General features: G+C 40.7%; 3 protein-coding genes across 3 annotated transcripts; all 3 read right to left on the reverse strand.

Moving 5' to 3' along the window:
- Nucleotides 1-1657: 1657 nt before the first annotated feature.
- dhfr (dihydrofolate reductase) lies at nucleotides 1658-4767 on the reverse strand. Its single transcript, XM_026344246.1, has 6 exons — nucleotides 4359-4767; nucleotides 4045-4094; nucleotides 3492-3597; nucleotides 3232-3355; nucleotides 2783-2898; nucleotides 1658-2418 (listed from the first exon to the last, which is right to left on the reverse strand). The coding sequence occupies exons 1-6, from the start codon at nucleotides 4448-4450 to the stop codon at nucleotides 2337-2339; spliced, it is 570 nt and encodes a 189-aa protein (XP_026200031.1). The 5' UTR covers nucleotides 4451-4767; the 3' UTR covers nucleotides 1658-2336.
- Nucleotides 4768-4845: 78 nt separating this feature from the next.
- gtf2h2 (general transcription factor IIH, polypeptide 2) lies at nucleotides 4846-9581 on the reverse strand. The gene is made up of 15 exons (XM_026344245.1): nucleotides 9490-9581; nucleotides 9049-9118; nucleotides 8789-8866; nucleotides 8620-8656; nucleotides 8363-8449; nucleotides 8227-8277; nucleotides 7084-7138; nucleotides 6859-6964; nucleotides 6685-6775; nucleotides 6408-6603; nucleotides 6050-6113; nucleotides 5829-5932; nucleotides 5601-5703; nucleotides 5470-5509; nucleotides 4846-5184 (listed from the first exon to the last, which is right to left on the reverse strand). The coding sequence occupies exons 2-15, from the start codon at nucleotides 9102-9104 to the stop codon at nucleotides 5074-5076; spliced, it is 1179 nt and encodes a 392-aa protein (XP_026200030.1). The 5' UTR covers nucleotides 9105-9118; nucleotides 9490-9581; the 3' UTR covers nucleotides 4846-5073.
- A 2916-nt stretch (nucleotides 9582-12497) lies between these two features.
- On the reverse strand, nucleotides 12498-21890 carry oclnb (occludin b). The gene is made up of 10 exons (XM_026342952.1): nucleotides 21843-21890; nucleotides 21413-21493; nucleotides 20066-20127; nucleotides 18334-19000; nucleotides 17978-18139; nucleotides 16159-16274; nucleotides 15866-15970; nucleotides 15549-15720; nucleotides 13430-13471; nucleotides 12498-13332 (listed from the first exon to the last, which is right to left on the reverse strand). Exons 1-10 carry the CDS (start codon nucleotides 21888-21890, stop codon nucleotides 13234-13236), a joined length of 1554 nt encoding a protein of 517 aa, XP_026198737.1. The 3' UTR covers nucleotides 12498-13233.
- Nucleotides 21891-22266: the final 376 nt, after the last annotated feature.

Consider the following 22266-nt stretch of genomic DNA (forward strand, 5'->3'; position numbering starts at 1 on the left):
TTGATATTTTCCTGACATGATCTCCTGATGATGGACTTGTGAACACACTTCTACAAACCTGCGTTGTTGAGATCAGACTTCTGTAGTTAGTAGGTTGGTTGTCTCTGCTTTAAATAAGGCAGAACCTCTCAGACTCACTCCTGATTGTTATCCTATTCATTCAAATACCTGCCTCTAATTTCCCTTCTAATGAACTGATAATCGTGGAGGTTCACATACTTTTGTCACATAAATATTGGATCATTTTCCACAAATGAATTAATGTGTTGTTTCATTTGTTTAAATGGCTCCTCTTCATCTAGTTTCACCTAGTTTTATGTGTGAACATCGGCTCACATTTTGTTGTGATGGGTGTGTCAACAAGTCACTACCTTGTGAATGCAAACTTTTCGTTGTCGCCTTCCGTCTTTTACATTTACATCTTTTTACAATAAAGAATGACCAACGCAACAAACCTTATAGTGTCCACTTTTCAGCCCCCAGTCTTAAAATAAACAAACAAAAACAAACAGACACAGTGCTAACACATATGTAATAGCCTACTTAATTGCAAAAGAAATAATGCCACCACCTCCGTATCCTTCAATGTAAAAACAGTGGCAAATGTATTTAGTGTAGCGTATTTAATGTATAAAAAAAACACACTTTTTTGACTTGATGCTGCAACTTGTGATGTTTACACAACTTGTTACAAATGGTGTCATATTGCTAACAACTTGACCATATTTTGCTTGAGTTAATATTCTATTCTGTGGCAACATTGATACAAAAGTTCAAATACATGCCTCGTTATGCAGCAGCTCCTCTGGCCTTGAGACTAAAAAGACTTGTTTGAGCTCCTGTGTCTTTCTGTTCTTTCCGTACTCCTCTTTCCACTCACCCCAACCGTTTGAGGCAGATGGCCACCCAGCCTGAGCCTGGTCCTGCCGGAGGCTTCTTCCCGTCCCTTTTTCCTCTCCACTGTCATCTAGTGCCTCTCAAGTGGGAGTGTTGGGTTTTCTATATAATTCAGTTATAAAACAGTTATATTTTGTAAGGTCTTAAACCTTGAACCTATGGAACCTTACACTGTAACGTGCCTTTAGATGACTTTTGTTGTGGTTTAGTAGTGTTATATAAATAATACTGACTTGAACTGAATTAAGGCCCCTCTTCCTCCCATCCTCCCAACCTGGGCATTTCACTACCAGTTAGCATGCAAACACACATACACCTAAAGCTTTGGGCCTCTGACTGGCCACCCGTCTTCACATAAGTATATATAACATCAGAGGGGTGTTGCACAAAAGCAGAATTAAGAAATGCAGGATAAGTGAAATATCCTAGCTTCACCTATTCTGATAAACTCATATTGGCTTATTCCATTGCACATATGCCAGAATAAGAAGGTGCAGCTAAGGCAAGCCAGGTGTAGATTTCTTGGCTATATGGATATTTGGAGTATTGTTTAAAAGATGTATCGATCACAGAGGTACTGATCAAACATGGACAAAACACACACAGCAAACTTTTCACCCACAGAGAAGCAGCACAATATGGAGATGTATGAAGAGGTACCACATATAATATGTGAAAAGGGAAGTACAGCCGATATAATTACAGAAAGGGCTGAATGTGTAAGTAATCCAGAAAGAATTATTAGGCAGTGTTCCAGAGAAATTGCTACAATGCTTGAAGTTACTGAAAGTATGCTCTAAACAGTTGTAGGATAAATGCCTTAAATGTGATCATCAGCAGTGCATGTTACTGAGAAAAATCCATTTTCAAATGTTTTTTTTCTTGGTTAATTGATTTAACCAAATCTATAATAAAGACATAATAATAATAATCATTTGGTCAGTTTATATCCATTTACCTATCCTATTAATTTTCTATTTACATTGTTTCCCTCATTTTCCCCTGAGGGTCATATGTCATTGGTGACATTAGTGAAGGCTGGAACACAAACTAAATTATGCTTGATCCAGGGTAAGGCAATTATGTCACTTGTAATTCATGTCACCTGCAGTCTTGTAGAACACCTCCTTAATGTGGAGGGGACTTCTGTGGCCAGGGAAGGTTATAAAAATCTGGACAAGTGATCTGGTATCATTCATGACTCAAGGATCAAATCTGATATCAAAAGAAAGGCTCTCGTCCGTTTCTTAAACATGGAGCCTTCATTGCAGTTGAAATGTCTGTTTTCAAACTAATTGGCTTCAATCTTCTTGGGCTTTGGTTAAAATTCATTAAAAGCTATTACATAAACAGCTTATGTCTGTAAATAACTACAGTAGAAATCTTAAATACCCATTTATTTCCAAAAAACAAAACAGACTTGGGGGTTGTGGTCGTCTTCATTGTTCGATGGTCTCATACACTTCAAATTTATACTGGACACTGTTCTCCTCCTGCAGCTCCTGTGACACCCCTGGGAACCTTTAGGAGAAAGAAATTTCATGTACTTTGTTTTATCTGTGATATGCATGAATATGAAAGGTTTAAGGGTCATATTGGTGTATAATTCAAGACCTGAGAAGTTCCTAATTTGGCAACCAGCAGTCGTACTAGTCTGACACATTTAATTTTACTACTGATTATTTTTTAATATGTTTGGATTTGATTTTAAAATTAAAGTTTATACTGTAGAACAAGTCAGTTTTAAAAGACCATACAGATGTTTTTTTACTAAGCTGTTTCAAACCTGTCTGCTCATCTGGCTGCTTGAGTTTATTGACTCATCAGTGATCAACTTATACTACCAAATAAAGGCTGTGTGTGCGCTGATGTGTCTTTATCTTACTCTGGCAGGAGACGATATTTGTCTGGGCTGATTTCCGGGAGGAAGGTGTCACAGTCAAACTGCTTCAGGATTCGCGTAACAAACAGCCTCCTGGGCCCCGGGGTCTCCATCATCTCCTGCATAGTACAACGCAAGCAAAACATCATTACAGAGAGAAGGAAGGTGTGTATGCAAAAGTGTGTGTGAAGTGGTTCATCATGACTATCACTGAGCCCAATATGGCCGTAAAAATTATTATTATTTGGATGTTCTTTCTCTACTCTGACTGAAAACTATTTTTAAAAGAAAAAACTGGAAAAAAAAATTCTGCAGCAGCAACACACAAGATGATGACAAACACTGGACATAAAAAGCTGATCAAGAAGCCTCCACATACACATAAGTATTGATTTCAATCATCAGCATTTTAAATCCTGGCTTTGTCCCAGGCTGATCTCTCCGTGCAGTACCTTGTAGAGAGAACTGCCTCCTATAATCCAGACCTGGTCAGCCTTGTCTGCTAGCTCTGTGTCAACAAGCCTCAGGGCTGAGCTGAAGTCTGGTGCAAGGTAGTGTGCTCCTGTAGGAAGCGCTCTGGGGGAACATTGGCAGTTATATTAAGCTACTGCCAAAACGTGATATCAGTGTGCAGTGTGCAACAGCAATACATTTGGTGTGAATGTAACTGAGACCAAGTTCTGCCCACCACAATATGAAGTGTGTGACATACTTGCACTCCCTGCTGAGAACAATGTTGATTCTGTCAGCCAGAGGTCTGTTCTTCTCTGGGATGGAAAACCACGTCTTCCTGCCCATGATCACCACGTTCTGTTTGCCTGCAGCATAGTAAAGTTTGAACTTATTAATTACTGGTTAGCTCTCCTTAAAGTACAGCCAGCTCTAACACAACTTCCTCGGTGCAAGGCTCCTGGACAACAATGCCCAATATAATGATCATGGTCATAGTGTGATTGCTGCTTTAACATGGCCAACTGTTTTACTTCAATCAGAGAAAACACACAAACTGGGCACTGGGAATCCACAGATTCATGAGCCGGTCTGACAAACAGGAAGGACAGATTCGTTAGGGGATATTTGGTCCTTCTATATTGAGTATAACACAAAGGGATTGTTCTGTGCTACTATATGCTGCAGTCTGCACCACAAGCTCTCTCATAAGAAAGTGAACTCTTTACAGGCAGTGTAAATGTCTGCTCCTTCCTGTTCTGTCTTAACTGCACTCGGGAGGTTATAAAACTTTGAACTCTTTCCAACACTGTTACCTTTCACAGACGCAGTCGCTGTCATCTTTCGGAAATGTTTGAATTCGTTACTAAAAATAAAAACACAGTGCAGACAAATAGAAGTTAATTCATCTACAGTCACTGCTGTGTCCACGTATTATTCATTAGTACCGTTCAATGCAATAGTTGGAGAACCCAGACGTCTGAGAAGTACCACTTTACAGTGTGTATTACAGCTATTAATGACCTCTGACAACGTGTTTTACATCACACCTTATCAGGACGTCACTGAGTAAAGTAGTGACGTCACACATGTGTTAACGCACCACTCACCACAGTCCACCGACACTTACCTCAGTCTGACAGGATGCCACGGCAGGTTTCCGTTGTTCCCGATGCCCAGGTCAGGACACACCGCCACGATAGCGTTCAGCATGCGGGACATCGTCTCTGGACTGGTCTGGTCTGGTCTGGGGACTCTGGACTGGTGTGTAGTCGGGGATATGGACTCTGGACTCTGGACTCTGGACTGCGGGTCCTTGCTGCGCTAGCTGCGTCTAATCACAGCCACTTCCCGCCACTCGAGTTATGAGAAGCGCCGGAAGTGACGACTTGTTCTTCTTCTTCTGCGGCTTTAAGAGAGTGTGGTTACGTCAGCACAGAGTGTTTACCTCCGACCCTGAATGTAGAGTTCGGATTTGAATAAAGAAAAGATAAATAGTTGCACCATGGCGTGTTTAGAAATTAGACTACACATTTCTTACTGGTTAGAGCAGTTTTATTGTAGCGGCCATGTCATCAGAACTGTGGTGAAAACAAGGAATGAATGCACAGACAGCGTTGGTGACAGACACTTGTTTACTGGCAGTTCTCAGAGCAGACAGAGGAGAGGATCCAATATTCTGTACCCATCTTCTACACCTGAAATAAGACCATGTAGACGGCCTGCACTCGTCCTACATGAATCATCTTGTCCGATCACAAGTGACCATCGGTGAGGGCTTAATGTACCCCCGACATATAGGACCACCAAGTCTGTTTGAGTCTCTGTGTGGGATCCTGTGGACATCAGGGGACGCTCTGACTGTGAATGCAACACGGGCAGCAGTGGAGAGAGTCATGGATGAAGAGGTCACACTCCACACAGACCACACTGTGACAGGACGTACAGCTGAATGCCTACAAACAGCAGGTCAGAGAGGAAGAGAGAGAGCTTTAACACTTAAAAAAATTAATATCACTACGGTATTAAAGAACTCAAAAGAAACATGGAACAAATCAAGATAAACTGATTTTTCATTGAGGATGAATCAAGCTCCAAAAGCCCTAGATCCTACAATTCCTATAATTCAACGTATAAGCATCTCTTCACTGTGTTAACTCTTCCCTGTCTAGTAAATCCCCACAGTACCAACATCATGTATACAAAACTACAAAGTCAAATATACACTCTGCTCTACTTACGCTTTTATCCTTCAGCTCCCCCTGACAAGCTTGACAGAACCTGAAACCGAACCACAGCAGGTTTTAGACACACAGCGGCACAATACTGTGTGTATGTCAAACTCCAAGGAGTGTGTGAGTACCAGAGTCACCTGTTCACTTGAATCTCCTCCACAGGAATCTCTATAAAGGGCTCGAGGGGGAAGAGGTGGTGGAAGGATCTGGCAAGGTGCGGAGCTGACACCAGAGTCAAACCTTGCATAACACACAAACACACACACACACACACACACACACACACACCAGTGACAACTATCAATAATTTATTTTTTTATCAAGTCTGAGATTAAACAAAATAAGAATCAAATCTTCAAACATACCACAGACTTTACACTCCACAGGAAGTTCTGTATATTTGGCGTGGCACTGCGGACAGTAGTACCCTCCTAGAGACAGGCCTGGACCACCACTACTGTCCAGATGACTGGGAGATACATTCCAAGAGCAGAACATCACAGAGATGAATGAATTATTGAATGATACACAGTGAATGCTTGTAGTCCTGGTCACAGGGTTTAAAGTCACACTGTTCTTTACTTACGACATGCTGAATGAAGGCTTGGCATCCTGGTCAGTCAGAGAGGCAACGGTGTGCTGAGGAAAACCTGAGGGAACACGGCAGTCAACAGAATAAATGCTTTTTAGTCCCAAATATTCAGCAACAGGTATTTATGAATATATTTAAGAAAACTAAAAACTGTTTTGGGTGTGTGGGGGGGGTATAAAAGAGCACAAATTGTTTCTAGTGTTCAAATGTGTGTCGCTTTAAAGAGTGGTAGTTTTTTAATCAGAGAACAACTAAGCTAGCTCCCAGAAACAAAGGAAGTATCAGTATTCATGATGAATCTTTTGTGAGTATAATGAAGCATACTGTTTAGTAGCACGTGTTGTTTACTGACCCATGCGTATTAAAGAGCACTCAGACGAGGAGCTGGCCGGAGGAGGCTTGACGTGCAGCATCAGCAGCTCTTTGAAGTGACTCTCATCCAGGATGACGTGGTACGAGCCGCCCGTCTCCCTGGTGAGCACCGTGCACACCCGGACCTCTGCTGACAGGCCGATTACAGACACCCGCATCTTCAGAGACTTCAGGGTCTGAGAGGGAAGGGGAGGGGGTTATACACGACTCCAGAATAAGCAGACACGAGGGGAGAGGGTGTCACGGTGCAACTTCACCTTGATCAGCTCGTAGATGTTGGCCGGGTCACACGTGGTGAGGCTGCTGAGGATTATAAGGATCTCCCGGCTCGTGTGTCCAGGCATGTGTCTTCGTACAAACACAGACACCAGCTGAGTGTCATTCAGTTATGTTACAAGACACACTGTAAAACACAAACACTGAGAACCTACTTGAGAGTCTGTATGGCCAGGTTGAGAGAGTTGAACAGGGACGGCTCTCCTGCACATGCTGTGTCCACTGTTTTCTTCAGAGCAGCGATGTGTTTCTTTGGATTTCCTGATGGCGAAACAAGAGGACGCATCACAGTATGTTAAAGATTACAGCGCATATACACTACTGTGTGAGCGTCACACTGAGGGGTGGAATCCAACATTAGCAGGCTGTGTGATTCTCACCTGTCAACTCAGTCAGCTTCTCAGCCCTCTTGTTCTTGGTGGTGATGATGCCCACCTGAAGATTCGTAACACATGCTGTTAGGTCACATGACAGATACCGACACCGTGTTGAATCTGAAAACATCCAACCACAGGCAAATCTCTTCCATCACAGTTAGATCATTCAGATCTGCTTGTTGGAGAGTTAGTTAGTGGTTCCTCTAATCACTGCAGTGTTGCACATTGTGGTTGTGTTTTTTTCATGTAACTGTAAATTAATTTCTTTACATGGTTGATTAGGCGAGATAAGAGAGATTACATGTTTATCTATTGTGAATCATCTTATTAAAATACTGAATAATAACGTGTGACACCTCTGAGATATGTGGTTTGTTATAAAACACAACACATCTGGTTCATTCAAACTGTAATACAGTGCACAACTGATCCAGTTAAAAACCTCTATTAGCTATTATAGCTGTGGAAAAAAAACATGAATTAATAACATGAAGTCTGTAATAGAAGACGATTGATCAGGAGCTAAAATATGTTTGTTGTATCACTGGCTTCTTCATTCAGCTTCTCCTCAGTGTCCCAAGGACATACAAGTCAATGACCACTATATTAGAGACGCCTGTACAATCAAACACAATCCAACACAGCAGCTCTGTCATGAATTCAAGTTTTTCAAGGTTGGAATGTCTCAGTCTTTGTTGAAACTGTCAGAAAGGTGATCTTTCTACTACAAGTGTATTATTGAGGTCATAGTGGGTAGTGGGGTCCTACTGGAGTGTATCAAATGTAGAGGTGTTCTGATGTTTTTGCTTCACTATTTACATACTGTAAAAAAGGGGGTTCTGAGAAAGAAAACTGAAACATGATGATCTTGTACAAGTAGAATTATTGGCTGAGCTGCTGTATTGGATTATGTTAGATTGCACAAGTGTCCAAAAAGTGGCCAGTGAGTGTATTTTACCAATTAGTTGTACATTTGGCATTCCCTGGAACATTTCCTGTGTACTTACAACATGACAGCACTACAGTAACTACACGTGTCTTTAAACAGTCATCTGTCTCCTATGTACTGAAAATGTTACGTTTAAACAACAGCAGGAAGGGTTTAAAGGAGTCAAACATGCAGAACTCAAGACGGCATGAACGTACCTGACTGATGGGGTTTTGGTCAAAATACTCATCCACAAAAGCTTCCATCAGCTGAGGAGGAAGGGAGAAAGGAGACGGTGCTTAACAGATTATTCTGATGTATGTGTATGTGTGTGTGTGAGTCTGCAGAATATACCTTTAGAGTAGAGGTGAGGCGGTTTGGCTTCAAGTCCTGGTCTTCCATGCTTCTTGAACAGTCAATCACCACAAAGAGGTGACGCATCTGGAGCACAGATGTTTACAAGTGATGACACATTCTAAACATGACAATTTTTTTAATAACAAAACACAGTCACACACACATACACACTAATCCCGGCGCAGCTTGTAATGGAGTGCCAAAACTAAGTTTCAGTATCACACATGGGACTAGGCTCTGCTGAACCAACTCACCATTCCGAGCCTCACTTGTCCATGGCTCTCTACCACCCTGTGATGTAAATAAAACACATACATTTATAGTGACAATCGCTTTTTGGGGAATTAACACATATCTGACCAGCAAACAGCTGAGTAGCTGAACTATGTGGATGAGTAGTTGGTGACACACACAAACACACACCTTTTCCTTTTGGACTGGAACAGGAGCTCCTCCACGGTGGCCTTCAGCGAGCCAGATTCATCCTCCTTCAGCACCTCCCTGAAGAAGAACAGGAAGTAATCAGACACAATGTGATGAACCATTTTGGCTCATTGTGGCACAATGCTGGACTGGAAATTAACCAGCTGAGCTGTTTCTGTGTTAAATAGCCATGTAGGAGTTACAGCCACTTTTGGAGCTCAGACCCTGCAGTGTTCTGGGTTTAGAAATAACAGTCTCACCATGTCCTCTCGTAGCCTCCTTCCCAGCGCTTGGCTCTCTCTGGTTCTTCATCCATTATGTCAACAAATGCTAGAAAAAAACCAAACGGGGAACTTTAGCAGACTGCTCAGTGTGGACACCGACCTGCTTTCAATCAAACTCTACACCTGAAAGTGTTAATTCACTTTACGTCATGGCCGAAAACTTCTCTCAGAATACAAAAATGGTTCATTTAAAACTGTGCTCAACAAAGGAGACAGTGGTGACAAATAAACAACATATTATTCCGTTACAAGTATACTAAATGTATTTAGGCATGGACCTTTGTCACTGACTCTAGCGTAAATAGCAAATATTAAAGGCTGAATTATAGGAGGCAGTAATGACTGAGTCCATCATCCACGAAGTAGCAACTGATCGAGGTAACTGCTGCTAAATTATTAAACTAGAGAACAACTCACTTTCAGCTCACTGACGGAGACGAAGCTCAGCTGTTCACCCACAGACCCGCCGGTGCAACACTGTTGTCTTCCGGACGGAAACACTGACACAAGGGAAAAAAGCGTCCCTCTTCTTCTTCTGTGCTGTTTCACCGCAGTCAGCTTCTCTTCTGTTGCACTGCTGCCGCCTTCTGGACAGATCTAATATAGCACTTGAGTTATAATTGGTGTTTCACTCTCAGTCGCCACCAGCCCTCATACTTGTGTAACATATTTATTCCTCTCATCCTTATTTTTGGCTCATGTAACCCCCAAAAATTAGTTCTTTATTTTGTCCTTCTTGGTATTTCCTGTGCTTTTATGTATTCACCCTTTATCCTCTTCTTCATCATGCTGCCGTGGTACTTCCATAGTTTTTATGTCCTCTGCTGTCAGTTTTTTCACTCTCACAAAATGTGTTTCTTTATTGAGCACACCCAATAAATGTAAAGAGTGATGGTGGGTAATCTACACATCACTGTGTTTTGAACAGCGGGAAGTTCAAACCAATGTGGAACAAGGCACAGTGAGGATTCACTCAGGAAGACACAGGAAAGTCAAGGAAAACATCCAAAGCTGTATACTTTAACTGTAGACTTTAATATCCATGTAGATGTTGATGATAACTGCCTCAACACTGCATTTAATTCACTATTAGATTCCATTGGTTTTACCCAAAATGTAAATAAACCCACTCACTGTTTTAATCACACCCTTGATCTTATTCTGACATACGGTGTGGGAGTTGATCAGTTAATAGTTTTTCCCCAAAACCCTCTTTTATCTGACCATTTCTTAATTACATTTGAATTTACAGTACCAGACTTTACTAAACCTACAGATAAGATTCTCTACAGTAGATGTTTATGTGACAATGCTGTTGACAAATTTAAGGAACTGATTCCATCTTTTATTTCAGAGCCATGTACCAACACAGAGGAAGGCAGTTATTTCAACGTTACTCCAGCACAAGTGGACTATCTTGTTAATAGTACTGGTGCTTCACTTGGAACAATACTTGATACTGTTGTTCCTCTGAAAAAGAAACTAGTGAGTCAGAGGAAGTTAGTTCCATGGTACAAAAAGCAGAATAATAATAATAATAAAGCAGAAATCATGTAAGTTGGAAAGGAGGTGGCGTTCCACCAATTCAGATGAATATTGCCTAGCCTGGAAAGATAGTTTAATAATATATAAAAAAGCCCTGCGTAAAGCTAGAACTTCATATTACTCCTCATTAATAGAGGCAAATAAGAACAACCCCAGATTTCTTTTCAGCACTGTAGCCAGGCTGACAAAGAGTCATAGCTCGGTTGACCCTAGTATTCCCTCAACTCTCAGCAGCAATGACTTCATGAATTTCTTTACAAATAAAATCATAACTATTAGAGAAACAATTGATCAGATCCTCCCTGCATATAGCATGGATTGTACAACAAATCTAGATCCACGCTCGTACTTAGACTGCTTCCTCCCTGTAGATCATTCTGAATTAATTTCAGTAATTAATTCCTCTAAACCATCAACATGTCTCTTAGATCCCATCCCGACTAGACTCCTCAAGGATGTCTTACCTTTGATCAGCACGTCCATATCAGATCAGATCAATCTGTCTTTACAAATAGGCTACGTACCACAGGCTTTTAAGGTTGCTGTAGTCAAACCTCTACTCAAAAAACCTACTCTGGACTCAAGGGTCTTAGCGTATTATAGACCAATATCCAATCTGCCCTTTATCTCTAAAATCCTTGAAAAGATAGTTTCTTGTACGACCGCCTGCGCAGCAACAACTTGTATGAAGATTTCCAGTCAGGATTTAGAGTACATCATAGTACAGAAACAGCACTTGTAAAGGTCACTAATGATCTTCTATTAGCATCAGACAATGGACTACTCTCTATACTCGTCATGTTAGATCTCAGTGCTGCATTCGACACTATAGGTCACAACATTTTATTACACAGACTGGAACATGTCATTGGGATCAAAGGAACAGCACTAGAGTGGTTTAAATCGTATCTATCGGATAGATTTCAGTTTGCGGCGGATTGAGGCAGACACCCTCTCTACATTTAAGACTAGAACTTAAAACTTTCCTTTTTTATAAAGCTTATAGTTAGAGATGGATCAGGTGACTCTGAACCATCTCTTAGTTATGCTGATATAGCTTAATCTGCTGGGGGACCTCTACTGATACACTGAGCTCCTCTCCTCTCTCCTGTATCAATGCAAATGCCACCATTGCATGTCATTAACTTTGTGTCTTCTCTCTCTTGTAGTTGTGTTTCCTCCTCTCTGTCTCCCTCTGTCTGTACTTTTCTGCAGGTATCCTCGGCCTGGAGCTGTACATCTCCAGAATCCAGTTCATCTGCCCAATGTTCTTGATGCTTGTTGTTGTCTTTATTGCCTGCTGTTCTTTTCTCTCTTCTCTTTCCACTCACCCTAACCGGTCGAGGCAGATGGCCGCCCACTATGAGTCTGGTTTTGCTGGAGGTTTCTTCCTCTAAAGGGAGTTTTTCCTCTCCACTGTTGCCTAAAGCTTGCTCAAATGGGATTGTTGGGTTTTCTCTATAATTTTTTGTATAAATATTTTCTGTAAGGTCTTAAACCTTAAACACTGTAAAGTGCCTTGAGATAACTTCTGTTGTAAATTGGCACTATACAAATAAAACTGAATTGAATTGAATTGTATATAGGTGTTGGATAACTTGGATAACTATAACTATAACTAACTTAATACACTGATCAGCAGGTGTCAGCGTCAGAAAATCCTAATCTTGCCCATAATCAGCAGGCATTAAAACACAGTGCACTGCAGCAGGCAGCATAAGGGGCTGTGCAGCCACACACTGCTCAGTGTTGTTCTTCTCATGCATCCAGTTCATCACCACTACCATGGTAGAATCTCTACTTCTCAGAAGAACCACTAACCATTATATTTACTACCATTTCATGCTGAACAACTTATACTAAAAGACAGTATCACAAGCTGTTTAATAAAATGTTTTTATTCAAAGACATGATTTCTTTTACCAAGATCTTATATCTTTGTGTTGTACAGGCTGTACATGTCAGAGGAACAGACTCAGAGAAGGGTGGCACAATGTATTCATTCACTTTTGAATGTACAGTGGTGGAAACAAATCACTTCAATCAATGAAATTCACAACAGTGAAAGGCAATGACACACCGAGAAGGAACAGAGCCATCATTAACCAGCTAGCTTAACTTTTAAAATATGTAATGTATGTATGAGATAATTCCAGAATTTGAACTTCAATCACAAGGACACAGGTTTTATCACTTACAAAAAAGAGCACAAAAATATTACAGAACAAATGCTTTGTAAAAACTAAAAATGAACATTATTTACAAGTGCTGGATAACACCAGACTAATTCTTCATGTGACAGTTTAAAGTTAATAAAAAATAAAAACAGCCACAAAGTACTGAACCACAAAGGATCCCACCTCTCTCTGTCTAACTTCAAGAAAGCAACATTTCATTGTTCTTTAAAGTAGTTCTTTGTGAAAGAAGTTGAAGCATTGACCACAGACATAATGAACAACGATCCGGATTTCCTTCAGTCCCTTGATAGTGTACAGATGTTGCAGAAAGGCAATAGGCTTTCACTACAGTGACTGCAAATGTGTTCCGATAAACCTAAACACAGTCGGGAGTTCACACACGTCCCTTTGTCTTCATGTGGGAGTCAGAGGTGAAGGTTCATGGTCGGCGGTCATATTCACTGACTTTCCTCTTGATGTGAGACAGTTTGGACCTGAGATACTTGGACCTCCTCTTCTTATGCTGGTAGTTTGAGGACTGCAGACAAAAGGACAGTTGTTTAACCACACATTTCATCATAAAAATCTTTTAAATATGAAGAGCAGCACTGCTGGTACTCTGTTTCATGTCTTACCTTCTTGATGTCTTTCAGTTTGATGTATTCATTCATGACATCCTGAGATGAGAAAGACAGCAATACATGAGCTGAAGGGACCCCAGATTAACACATACATCATGCAAAACCGCAGCTCATTATCCTTGGTGCAAAAATTCAAGTCCTCCCACAAACAGTTACAGTGCCTATAAAAAGTCTTCACCCCTTTTGGATGTTTTATCCTTTTATTGACATTATAAATCAGTCATGGTCAATAAAAGAGACTGACAAATAAATGTCAGAAAAATACCTCATTAATGTCAAAGTAAAAACAGGTTTCTACAAACTATTAGATTAAAATACATAAGGTGAACTCAGTGTTTGCATTAACATTCACCCCCTTATGAAATGACTGACCTAATCCAACAGAGGTCCAGATATTTAGTGCTAGTAGTCCCACAGTTCCTGGCTACCATTACACCATGAAGACAAAAGAGCACTCCCAGCACTCAGAGAACAGGTCATTGAAAAGCATAAGTCAGGGGACGGATACAAAAAAAAAAATCTAGAAGACGTTTGATTAGGAGCTAAAACATTTGCTGGAGTTCAGTAAAATCCATCATCATGAAATGATAGGAATATAGAACATGTCTAAATCTGCCTAGAACAGGCTGTCCACACAAACTGAGTGACAAGAAGGAGAGGTGTGCTAGTGAGAGACACTAAGGTCGCTTTCACACCTTAATTCTTTTGCTTTGGTCCGAATCAGTTGATGACTTTGTAACTTTGTATCAGTTTCTCTTCGGTTCGGTTCAGTTTCACACCGAGTAAAAATCCAAACGAACCAAAACACGTCACTTCAAGCTACGTGAGAACGTCCTGTCCGCTTATTGGTCAGATTGTTTCTGCCCCAGGAAATAAAAAGGAAATACAGGAAGAAGATAAAGTGTTGTTCTACTGTACATTTGTGTGACAGGAGAGAGAAGATTTTTAACTATAAATGTTAATGCAGATTGGTCAACCTGTTGATTATTGTTTATTACGTTACATCGCTTGCAGAGTCATCGGACGTGGGTGAAACTTCACCTCCTCACGTCTCCACATTTGTCCTTCATTAATCAGACAGCATGTTTTTGATGGACAAACGAAAGAAATTGGAATCTACACACTACCCAAAGTCCTCAAATCATGCGATTCATAGCGTTTGGTCCCGTTTTGGTTCGGTACACGTTCCCACCAGGAGGACTGCACCAGAGTTCGCTATATGATGCGGATCAAGACCACCTCATTTTGGGGGTCTTGGTGCAGTTGTTTTGATGCGAACTCGAGTGCAAAACAAACCGCACTAAGAGGGAAACCGAACTTGAGTCCGATTTAATCGAACTAAATCCTGTAGGTGTGAAAGCAACCCAACACACCGAGATAGGAGAGACTGTACATACAACAACTGTTGCCCAGGTTCTTCACCAGTCAAAGCTTTATGGGAGAGTTGCAAGGAGAAAAACACTGTTGAAGAAAATGTTAAATAATGACTTGAGTTAATCAATAAGCATGTGAAAGACTCTGTGTTCCAGTGGAAGAAGGTTCTTTGGTCTGATGAGACCAAAATGGTGCTTTTTGACCATCAGACAGGACTCTATATGTGGCACACCCCAAACACTGCACATCACTACAAACACACCATCCACACTGTGAAAAGGGCTGTTCCCACCCGATCCCCAGGCAACACAACAGAGCTCGAGCAGTTTTGCAAAAATGAACAGAATAAAATAAAATTCCAGTGTCCAGATGTGCAAGCTTAACTTAGACCTATCCACACAGACTCCATGCTGTGAGTGAAGCCAAAGGTGCATCTGCTAAATACTCACCTGAAGGAGGTGAATATTAATGCAAACACTGATTTCACGCTATACATTTTTATTTAATTGACAGTACTTTGTAGAAACCAGTTTTCTTTGGGAGCTCTGAAGCCCAAGTATTTTTCTACATTTTTTGTCAAAGTCACCAACTTTTATTGACCATGACTGATTTATGTCAACAAAACGATGAAACATCCAAGGGGGTGAAGACTTTTTATAGGGACTGTATGTCTGAATTCAGTTTCATCAATTCCAAGAGACAAACAAGAAACAAGAAACACTGAAGCTGCCACACTCACCAGGTACTGTGGACTGCCCTCGGGGTACTGTTCCAGCTCTCTGCTCAGGTCAGCCAGGTCCAGGTTGATGCTGTCTAGCTCCTGCTGCAGGTTCTTGTACTCCTTGTGATCCCGGTCAAACTCCTGTTTGTAGTTCAAGCGTTCTTGCTCATCCACAATGGATGGAAACAAACTGCAGACCAGAAGAGACACAAATTAACCCGAGAAAGCAGACAGTTTATTGTGAGACTACTAAACATCACTTGTAATCCTCTGGTAAATGTTTTTCTTAAAGTGATTACTGTCATTAGTTATCAGATTCCTGTACATCCACTCACACTGAGAAGTCCTCCTCGTCCAGGTCATCTCCAGACTCTGCACCAGTGTCAAAGTTTTGAAGCTTGGGCTTCAGAGCTCCCAAAGAGCTGCTTATGTCTGAGTCTCTGCAAAGACAACGATTAATTATAGGTTTTGGCTGCAATACATTTTACAATTCATTGATTCCATAAGAAAACTGATATTATGGACAGGTTCAGTGTGTTTGATCCAAATTAGTACTTCATTAGTACTCATTTCAAAGCTATTACCAACAGGTCATCATTTCAGGTGTTCAGTATGATGCATAGTTTACCCGGGCATGTAAAGAGGTTTGTTGCTTTCCACCTGGTCCAGATAGTCTCTGGATCCTCCAAATTTGGTATTAGGGTCATTCACCAGTACGCCTGGGGCACCAGACACGTTGTTTACCTGAAGCAAGACAAGGTCACACATTTACCCTCAGACTCTTTGGATTTAGTGTAGATCTAAGTAAGAAGCTCAGCTTTGGCCAGAATTACTGTGATTCATTGTTAAAGGGACACACCACAAATTTCACATATGAAGATCAATGTGAAAGTGAAGACCTTTATACTGTTTATATCTTCAGCAGCTCTGGACGAGTCTGATGATGTCACCAGTGTTATTTTAGCATTATAACATTATAACACAACATTACATAACATTATAGCCTGTGTTCCAAACTGGGGGCATTTTACAGATAGATGTGGAGTCTAACATAGGGTGACCTAACTATCTAGTTGCATTATGTAAGTATTAAGTGTAGGAATCAGTGTTTTAACAAATTGAGCCCTGACAAAGATCAAGTACCAAACTAAACACAGCAAATCTTAGGCTGTTATTGTTACGTGATGATTCAAACAGTGCAGGTGAACATGTACAGGTAGTTTTTTAATCCACTTCACAATCACACTAATCATAATTTTACATCTATACCTTTAAGCAACAAAAGAAAAAAAGTTCAGCATTTTTAACCATTCGTACATTATTAACCATCAGTAATAACCAGCAGTGTCAGTAGCTTCTTACATTTTACTATTCAGTTTTGTTTTTTTGTCCAAGTTATATATTTTACTAGGAAACAAATTAGTATACCACTTTGGAAAAAGAAACTCTCGAGGGATTTTTTTTTGCTGATTGCAGCCCTTGTATTACATGACCTGTGGTTTCAGTCAGGCTTTACTCAGACTACTATAAACACACTATAAATAGTGGTTGTATAAGCCATTCACCTGAACCAACCAGTTCTACTACTTCTCCCTGCATAGCTGAACCACTGATACCATCACTACTATTAACAGGTAATCTGAAACTATGTCTCTCGGTCAGTGCCACGACCAAGCTGTCAGGTGTGAATGTATTGCTGGGACAATCACACACTCTATATAGATGTAGAATGAAGTCGTTTCACTGTCTGGATTCATGTTCTTGTGCTTAATTTAGTTACATAGTGGATGAGGGTTTCTCTTAACAACATAACATACTGCTCTAACAAGGAGTGGCCAATTAGGCTACTCCCAGAAACTGCGAGTGAAACCATCCTTCCCTGTCTTGACTGACAAACACACACACATCACATTTCACTTGTCTCAACTACTACGTCATGTCCTTTCTGCAATTGCAGAAATATGTCACAACAGAGACATTTAGACTGTGCCAAGTTCCCTTTAGAATGTTTCATGTAGCTGTTTTCTCTGAAGACAAACAAACATGGTAGAGACGGGCACAGCCCATCAGATTAAACATTCTTGTGCATCCGTTTATTCCCATTTTCCACACATCACCCTTAAAACATCTGGTATCTGAACTTGATCCCTTGACTAGTATTTGAAAGTTCTGTCCATAATTTGTGACATGACCAGATTGAATTAGCTACAATTGATGAAGAGATTAAAACATTTCCGATGTGTTAGAGATTTATGGACAAAGATGTTCAAACAAAACTAAAAAGAACATATCACATTTAGCAGAAAGTGATAATGTTGTTCTTCTCCACAGCCATTATCAAAGCCTGTGATGTTAACACTGTTTTGGTTTATTCAATACGTTTAGTTTTTGCCGATCCTGCTATAGAAACACACAACTGTAACACAAATATACACAAACACACTCACCCACTGTCCGACACTGGTGTGACCAACACTAAAAACTTTGACTTCCTCCCAGAGAATGCGGTCCGGGCCCCAGCGTCTGATCTGGTTGCGAGTTTTGACTGCAAACACTAGCAGGATAATAAGGGCGACGAACACCAGAACGCCCAGAACAATAGCTATGGCCTGCATGGACACAGAATGCAGTGTTAGTGTGATGAAATTCCATCCAATAAATAAAGGGGTCACAAAGCTCACACCGTCTGGATGTTAAGATAAAGATTCAACAATCTTAAGTAGAACACTGCAGAATACTTTAGTACATGATTTGTGGTAAATAAGACTCCAAACTCTTCTGCAGAAGACAAACAAGCACCCACCTCTTGGGGTTCCACCACACAGTAATGGTAAAGGTACTGGTTGATGAAGATGCCCTGAGCCTGGGTCTGAGTCTGGTACTGGGAACAAAGCTGGACAATCTGGCTGTAGTAGGCAGACCCTGAAGACTGGGCTGTTGGGTTCACTGACACCAGGTACACAATAGTGGCAATGATCATCAGAAATGCCAAGATGGCGCAGATGATGATTGTTGCAAGGTAGAACTTTGCTGAGCGTGCAGTTCTTTGCCTCGAAATTACCAATACAAATATGATGAGAGTAGCTATGAAGGTAATGGCTGCCATGGCGATCATGAATCCTTTGCCAGCAGTGGGATCCACTTGCATTCCATAGCCATAACCATAGGAGCCGCTGCTGCCCGAGGTGCCATAATAGGAGCCACCATAACTGCCTCCACCACCATAATTATAACCTGGTATCATGCCAGCTCCTCCTCCCATACCCATGAGACTCATGTCGTAGTCCCAGGCCAGCGTAGAGGCCACACAAGCGAACACAGCCACACACATGACGATGATAATGATACTGATTATCTTCATCACTCCTGGTGGTGAAGTCCACTCATAGAAATGGAGCATCTTCTCTGGTGGGTAGTAGGAAAAGGTTCGGTTGGACATAAGCTCGCTATGCTTGTGCCTGCTGCTGTGGCTGAAACAGAAGGGAACAGAGGAGCTGTGGTCAGTGTCTGTGTTGTAACAACAGTGATCTGAAACCTTCTGGCTGACACATGTAGCTAGTTTAAAAGAGGTCCACACATCTGAGTTCCATAAATTTAGGGATTACAACTTCAAAAATCTCAATTTCTAGTCTGGATTAAGCACCAACCAGCACGATAATTTTAGAGGAAAAGGTGACAATTTTATCAGCAGCATTTTGCACTACCTGTAAATTATTTAGTGATGGGAAGGGTTATTTTATTATAATAGTCAAGATAGGATGAAATTAATTCACAAACAATCATGTCCATTTTAGTAGTTTCACTTGTATGTCAGCTGACTGAAAAGGGGAAAAACAGCATACCTGTCCAGCTAATAGAAGCTTGGATTGGATGGCAGATTATTTTCTATGGTTCTATATAGAATATCATCTGCCATCAAATCCAGGTTCTGTCACATTTTGGGCTTCAAAAGCATGTACAGTTATACAGCAGCTGGAATTTGAATAGCTCTGCAAACGAACAAAGTCTTGTGGCCCCCCCACCTCACCTCACAAGATCCCAGGCAAAACATTTCCAGTCTGTGGTTTCACGATGGTGGAATGAGTTACCCACCTCTGCTCACTCAGCTGTCCATCTCAATTTTCAAAAACGTGCTGAAAACAGAACTCTTCCAGAGAGACTTTTCTATGAAACTGAAATTGCTCTTTCTAGAGCACTTTACTTTAAAGTTCTTCTTCTTAGCTTAGATGTTTGCTTGCTTTGTACCTCACTTGTAAGTCGCTTTGAATAAAAGCATATACCAAATAACTAAATGTAATTTAATTAGTTGTTACATCTTCACCTTATCTTTGGTCAAGATCCACAGAGATCTGATAAACGATTCTTTTTTAAAGAAAGGCATTTCCTGATATATACATTTTGGATGCCTCAGCTTCTAGCTTTCCAGTGCAGTGGAAAGTAAAAATGCTCCACCCAAGTTAAACACTGACTGCATGTCCTCTCTGAGACATTAGTGTAGCAGTGAAGTAGCGAAGAATAAATGCAGGTCAACTTACTGTTTGCTACCACTTGACTGGTGTTTGTTGCTCGGCATACTGAAATCAAACTGGCGCTCACCCTGAGAGAAAAAAAAAAGATAAACCACAAAACTATTAAAAATAGTTGAGCTTTGTTTTAGTGTTCCCGCCAAACGTTTTACAGTAACATCCATAACATAAAATCTAGCATTCTTGAGTAGGGTGTGGCATATTTTCTACATTACATACACACATATATATAGATTAAAAGCTAAATAAGAGAGAAACTGGTTGAGGTAGTCAATATATTTTTAAATATAGGTTTCTGGCACTAGTCTGTGGTGCAAACATTTCACATTACTCAGGATTGTTAACTTTATTCTTTATTTGGGTTTGCGTGTAAAAATGTAGGGCAAGTCACTAAGAATGTTCAATGCTGATATGACGGGCTCTGGGGGTACAATAAAAAACTGTTTAGTTTTTTTTTTGCCATAGTTTGACAAATTTGTATAGAATATAGTCATTCATTCATTTTTACTTGACATTAGGTAAAATTGATCATGATATTCTGTGAAAAATATACCAAACAAAACAAGCAGATCAGCAAAACATTTGTCTAAATAAAGTAGTCTTATCTTTTCATAAAAAAGTGTGAATGTCTTGCTTAAGAAGAATTTGAAAGTATGAGTGATCTGCCCAGAATTTCAATCCTGTGATGTAGACATATCCAGAATGAAAGTGGCTATAAGGAAACATGAACAATGTAAAACCCTAAATTCCTGCATCAACCAGGTAACAATGAGTTGTTTTACTCATGTGAGGGAAGTAAACTAATCAGGTGCCTGTGTTAATTTCAGGTAGGGCATTAAAGGTAGCTCACTTCATCTATAACAAATATTATTATATAAACTTTCTTCTTCCTGCCTGGAGTCCAGATTTGTTTGTGGTGAAATAAACTGGCACACAAACGGAGACTATCTGGGAACATGAACTGGTGATAAGTGGAAGTGAAGCAGTTTCCCAAACATTTAAAACATCCCGCTCTCCTTCTAGTTGATCAAACTCTTTCTGTTTATACTGACAATGATTGTAATTTACAGAGGCGATTTCAAACAACACGCACATTTCTCACATGTGAGATTAAAAGTGAATCCATGCTAACACATTTAAAAGCGACGCAGCCTAATTGACTTGACATGTTCTCGCTCTGTTAGCAAACAACTTTTTTGAGCATTTAAACACTTTAACGTGTCGCCTAAACGCTCTACACAGTGGAGGATGAATTTCTTCTGTTTTTAAATGCTGTCTAAAGACTGTTTAAAGACTGTTTAAAGGCAGTTTAAAGGCTGTCTAAAGACTGTTTAAAGACTGTTTACAGACACTCACCTGCTGTGGAGAAGCGTCGAGCCGTCGTCGTCCTGGAGCTGAACTGTGACGCGGCTCGCGGCTCGCGGCTCGCGGCAGCCTCTCCTCTCCGCAGGGGAGCGCTCGTCACGTGGTGTCCGCTCCGCCCGCTGCGCGGCATCCACAACACAGCGGCACCGTCTCCGGGGGTTAGATCACGTTATCTAAGCTCATTTATTTAAGGTTTACATCGTTTTCTATATGTCCTGTTAGAGCTGGCTGCCACCTTTACACAAGTGTAATCATCATACTCATTTACAACTGTTTTAACAGATCAAAATATAAATAAACTCTTTGTTTTTGTTGTTAACTCGTTTGACCTCAGGTATGAAAAGCTGTCATGCTGCTAAACCAGGTTTCCTGGTACATAAAGTGAACAGCAGAGAAACACCTGACACCTGCTCCGTCAGACCGGTTCTTCAGGTGCTGTCTGTGGATACACAACTACAGCAGCATCCATCTTAGGAGGGTCACACCCACTGGAACCCAGCTTTGTGTGCACTTCACTTTATTTCAGCTCAATTCTGATTATAAGGAGGTTCAGTCCGACTCTTTTTCTTATTGATTTGTAAGGGTTACCTTGAGAAATAAGGAAACAAACAATAAAAGCATCTTCTCCCTCTAGAGAGGGATGTGTGGACGGATGTTTGAGAATCTGCTGTAAGGACACAAATCCCCTAGTTGAAGTGACAGACAGCTGTTCTAATGACAGTCTGTCAAAGTTATGATCAGCATTGAGAATGACTCTAAGGCTCATGTTGTATTTTATAGACAGTTAATTTAAACAAACCGGTCTGCTTTTGAAGACCTACAACTAGTGTTTGTCGTATTGTTAC

Source organism: Anabas testudineus, chromosome 9 (genome assembly GCF_900324465.2).
Source record: "Anabas testudineus chromosome 9, fAnaTes1.2, whole genome shotgun sequence".
In the NCBI taxonomy this organism is placed as follows: domain Eukaryota; kingdom Metazoa; phylum Chordata; class Actinopteri; order Anabantiformes; family Anabantidae; genus Anabas; species Anabas testudineus.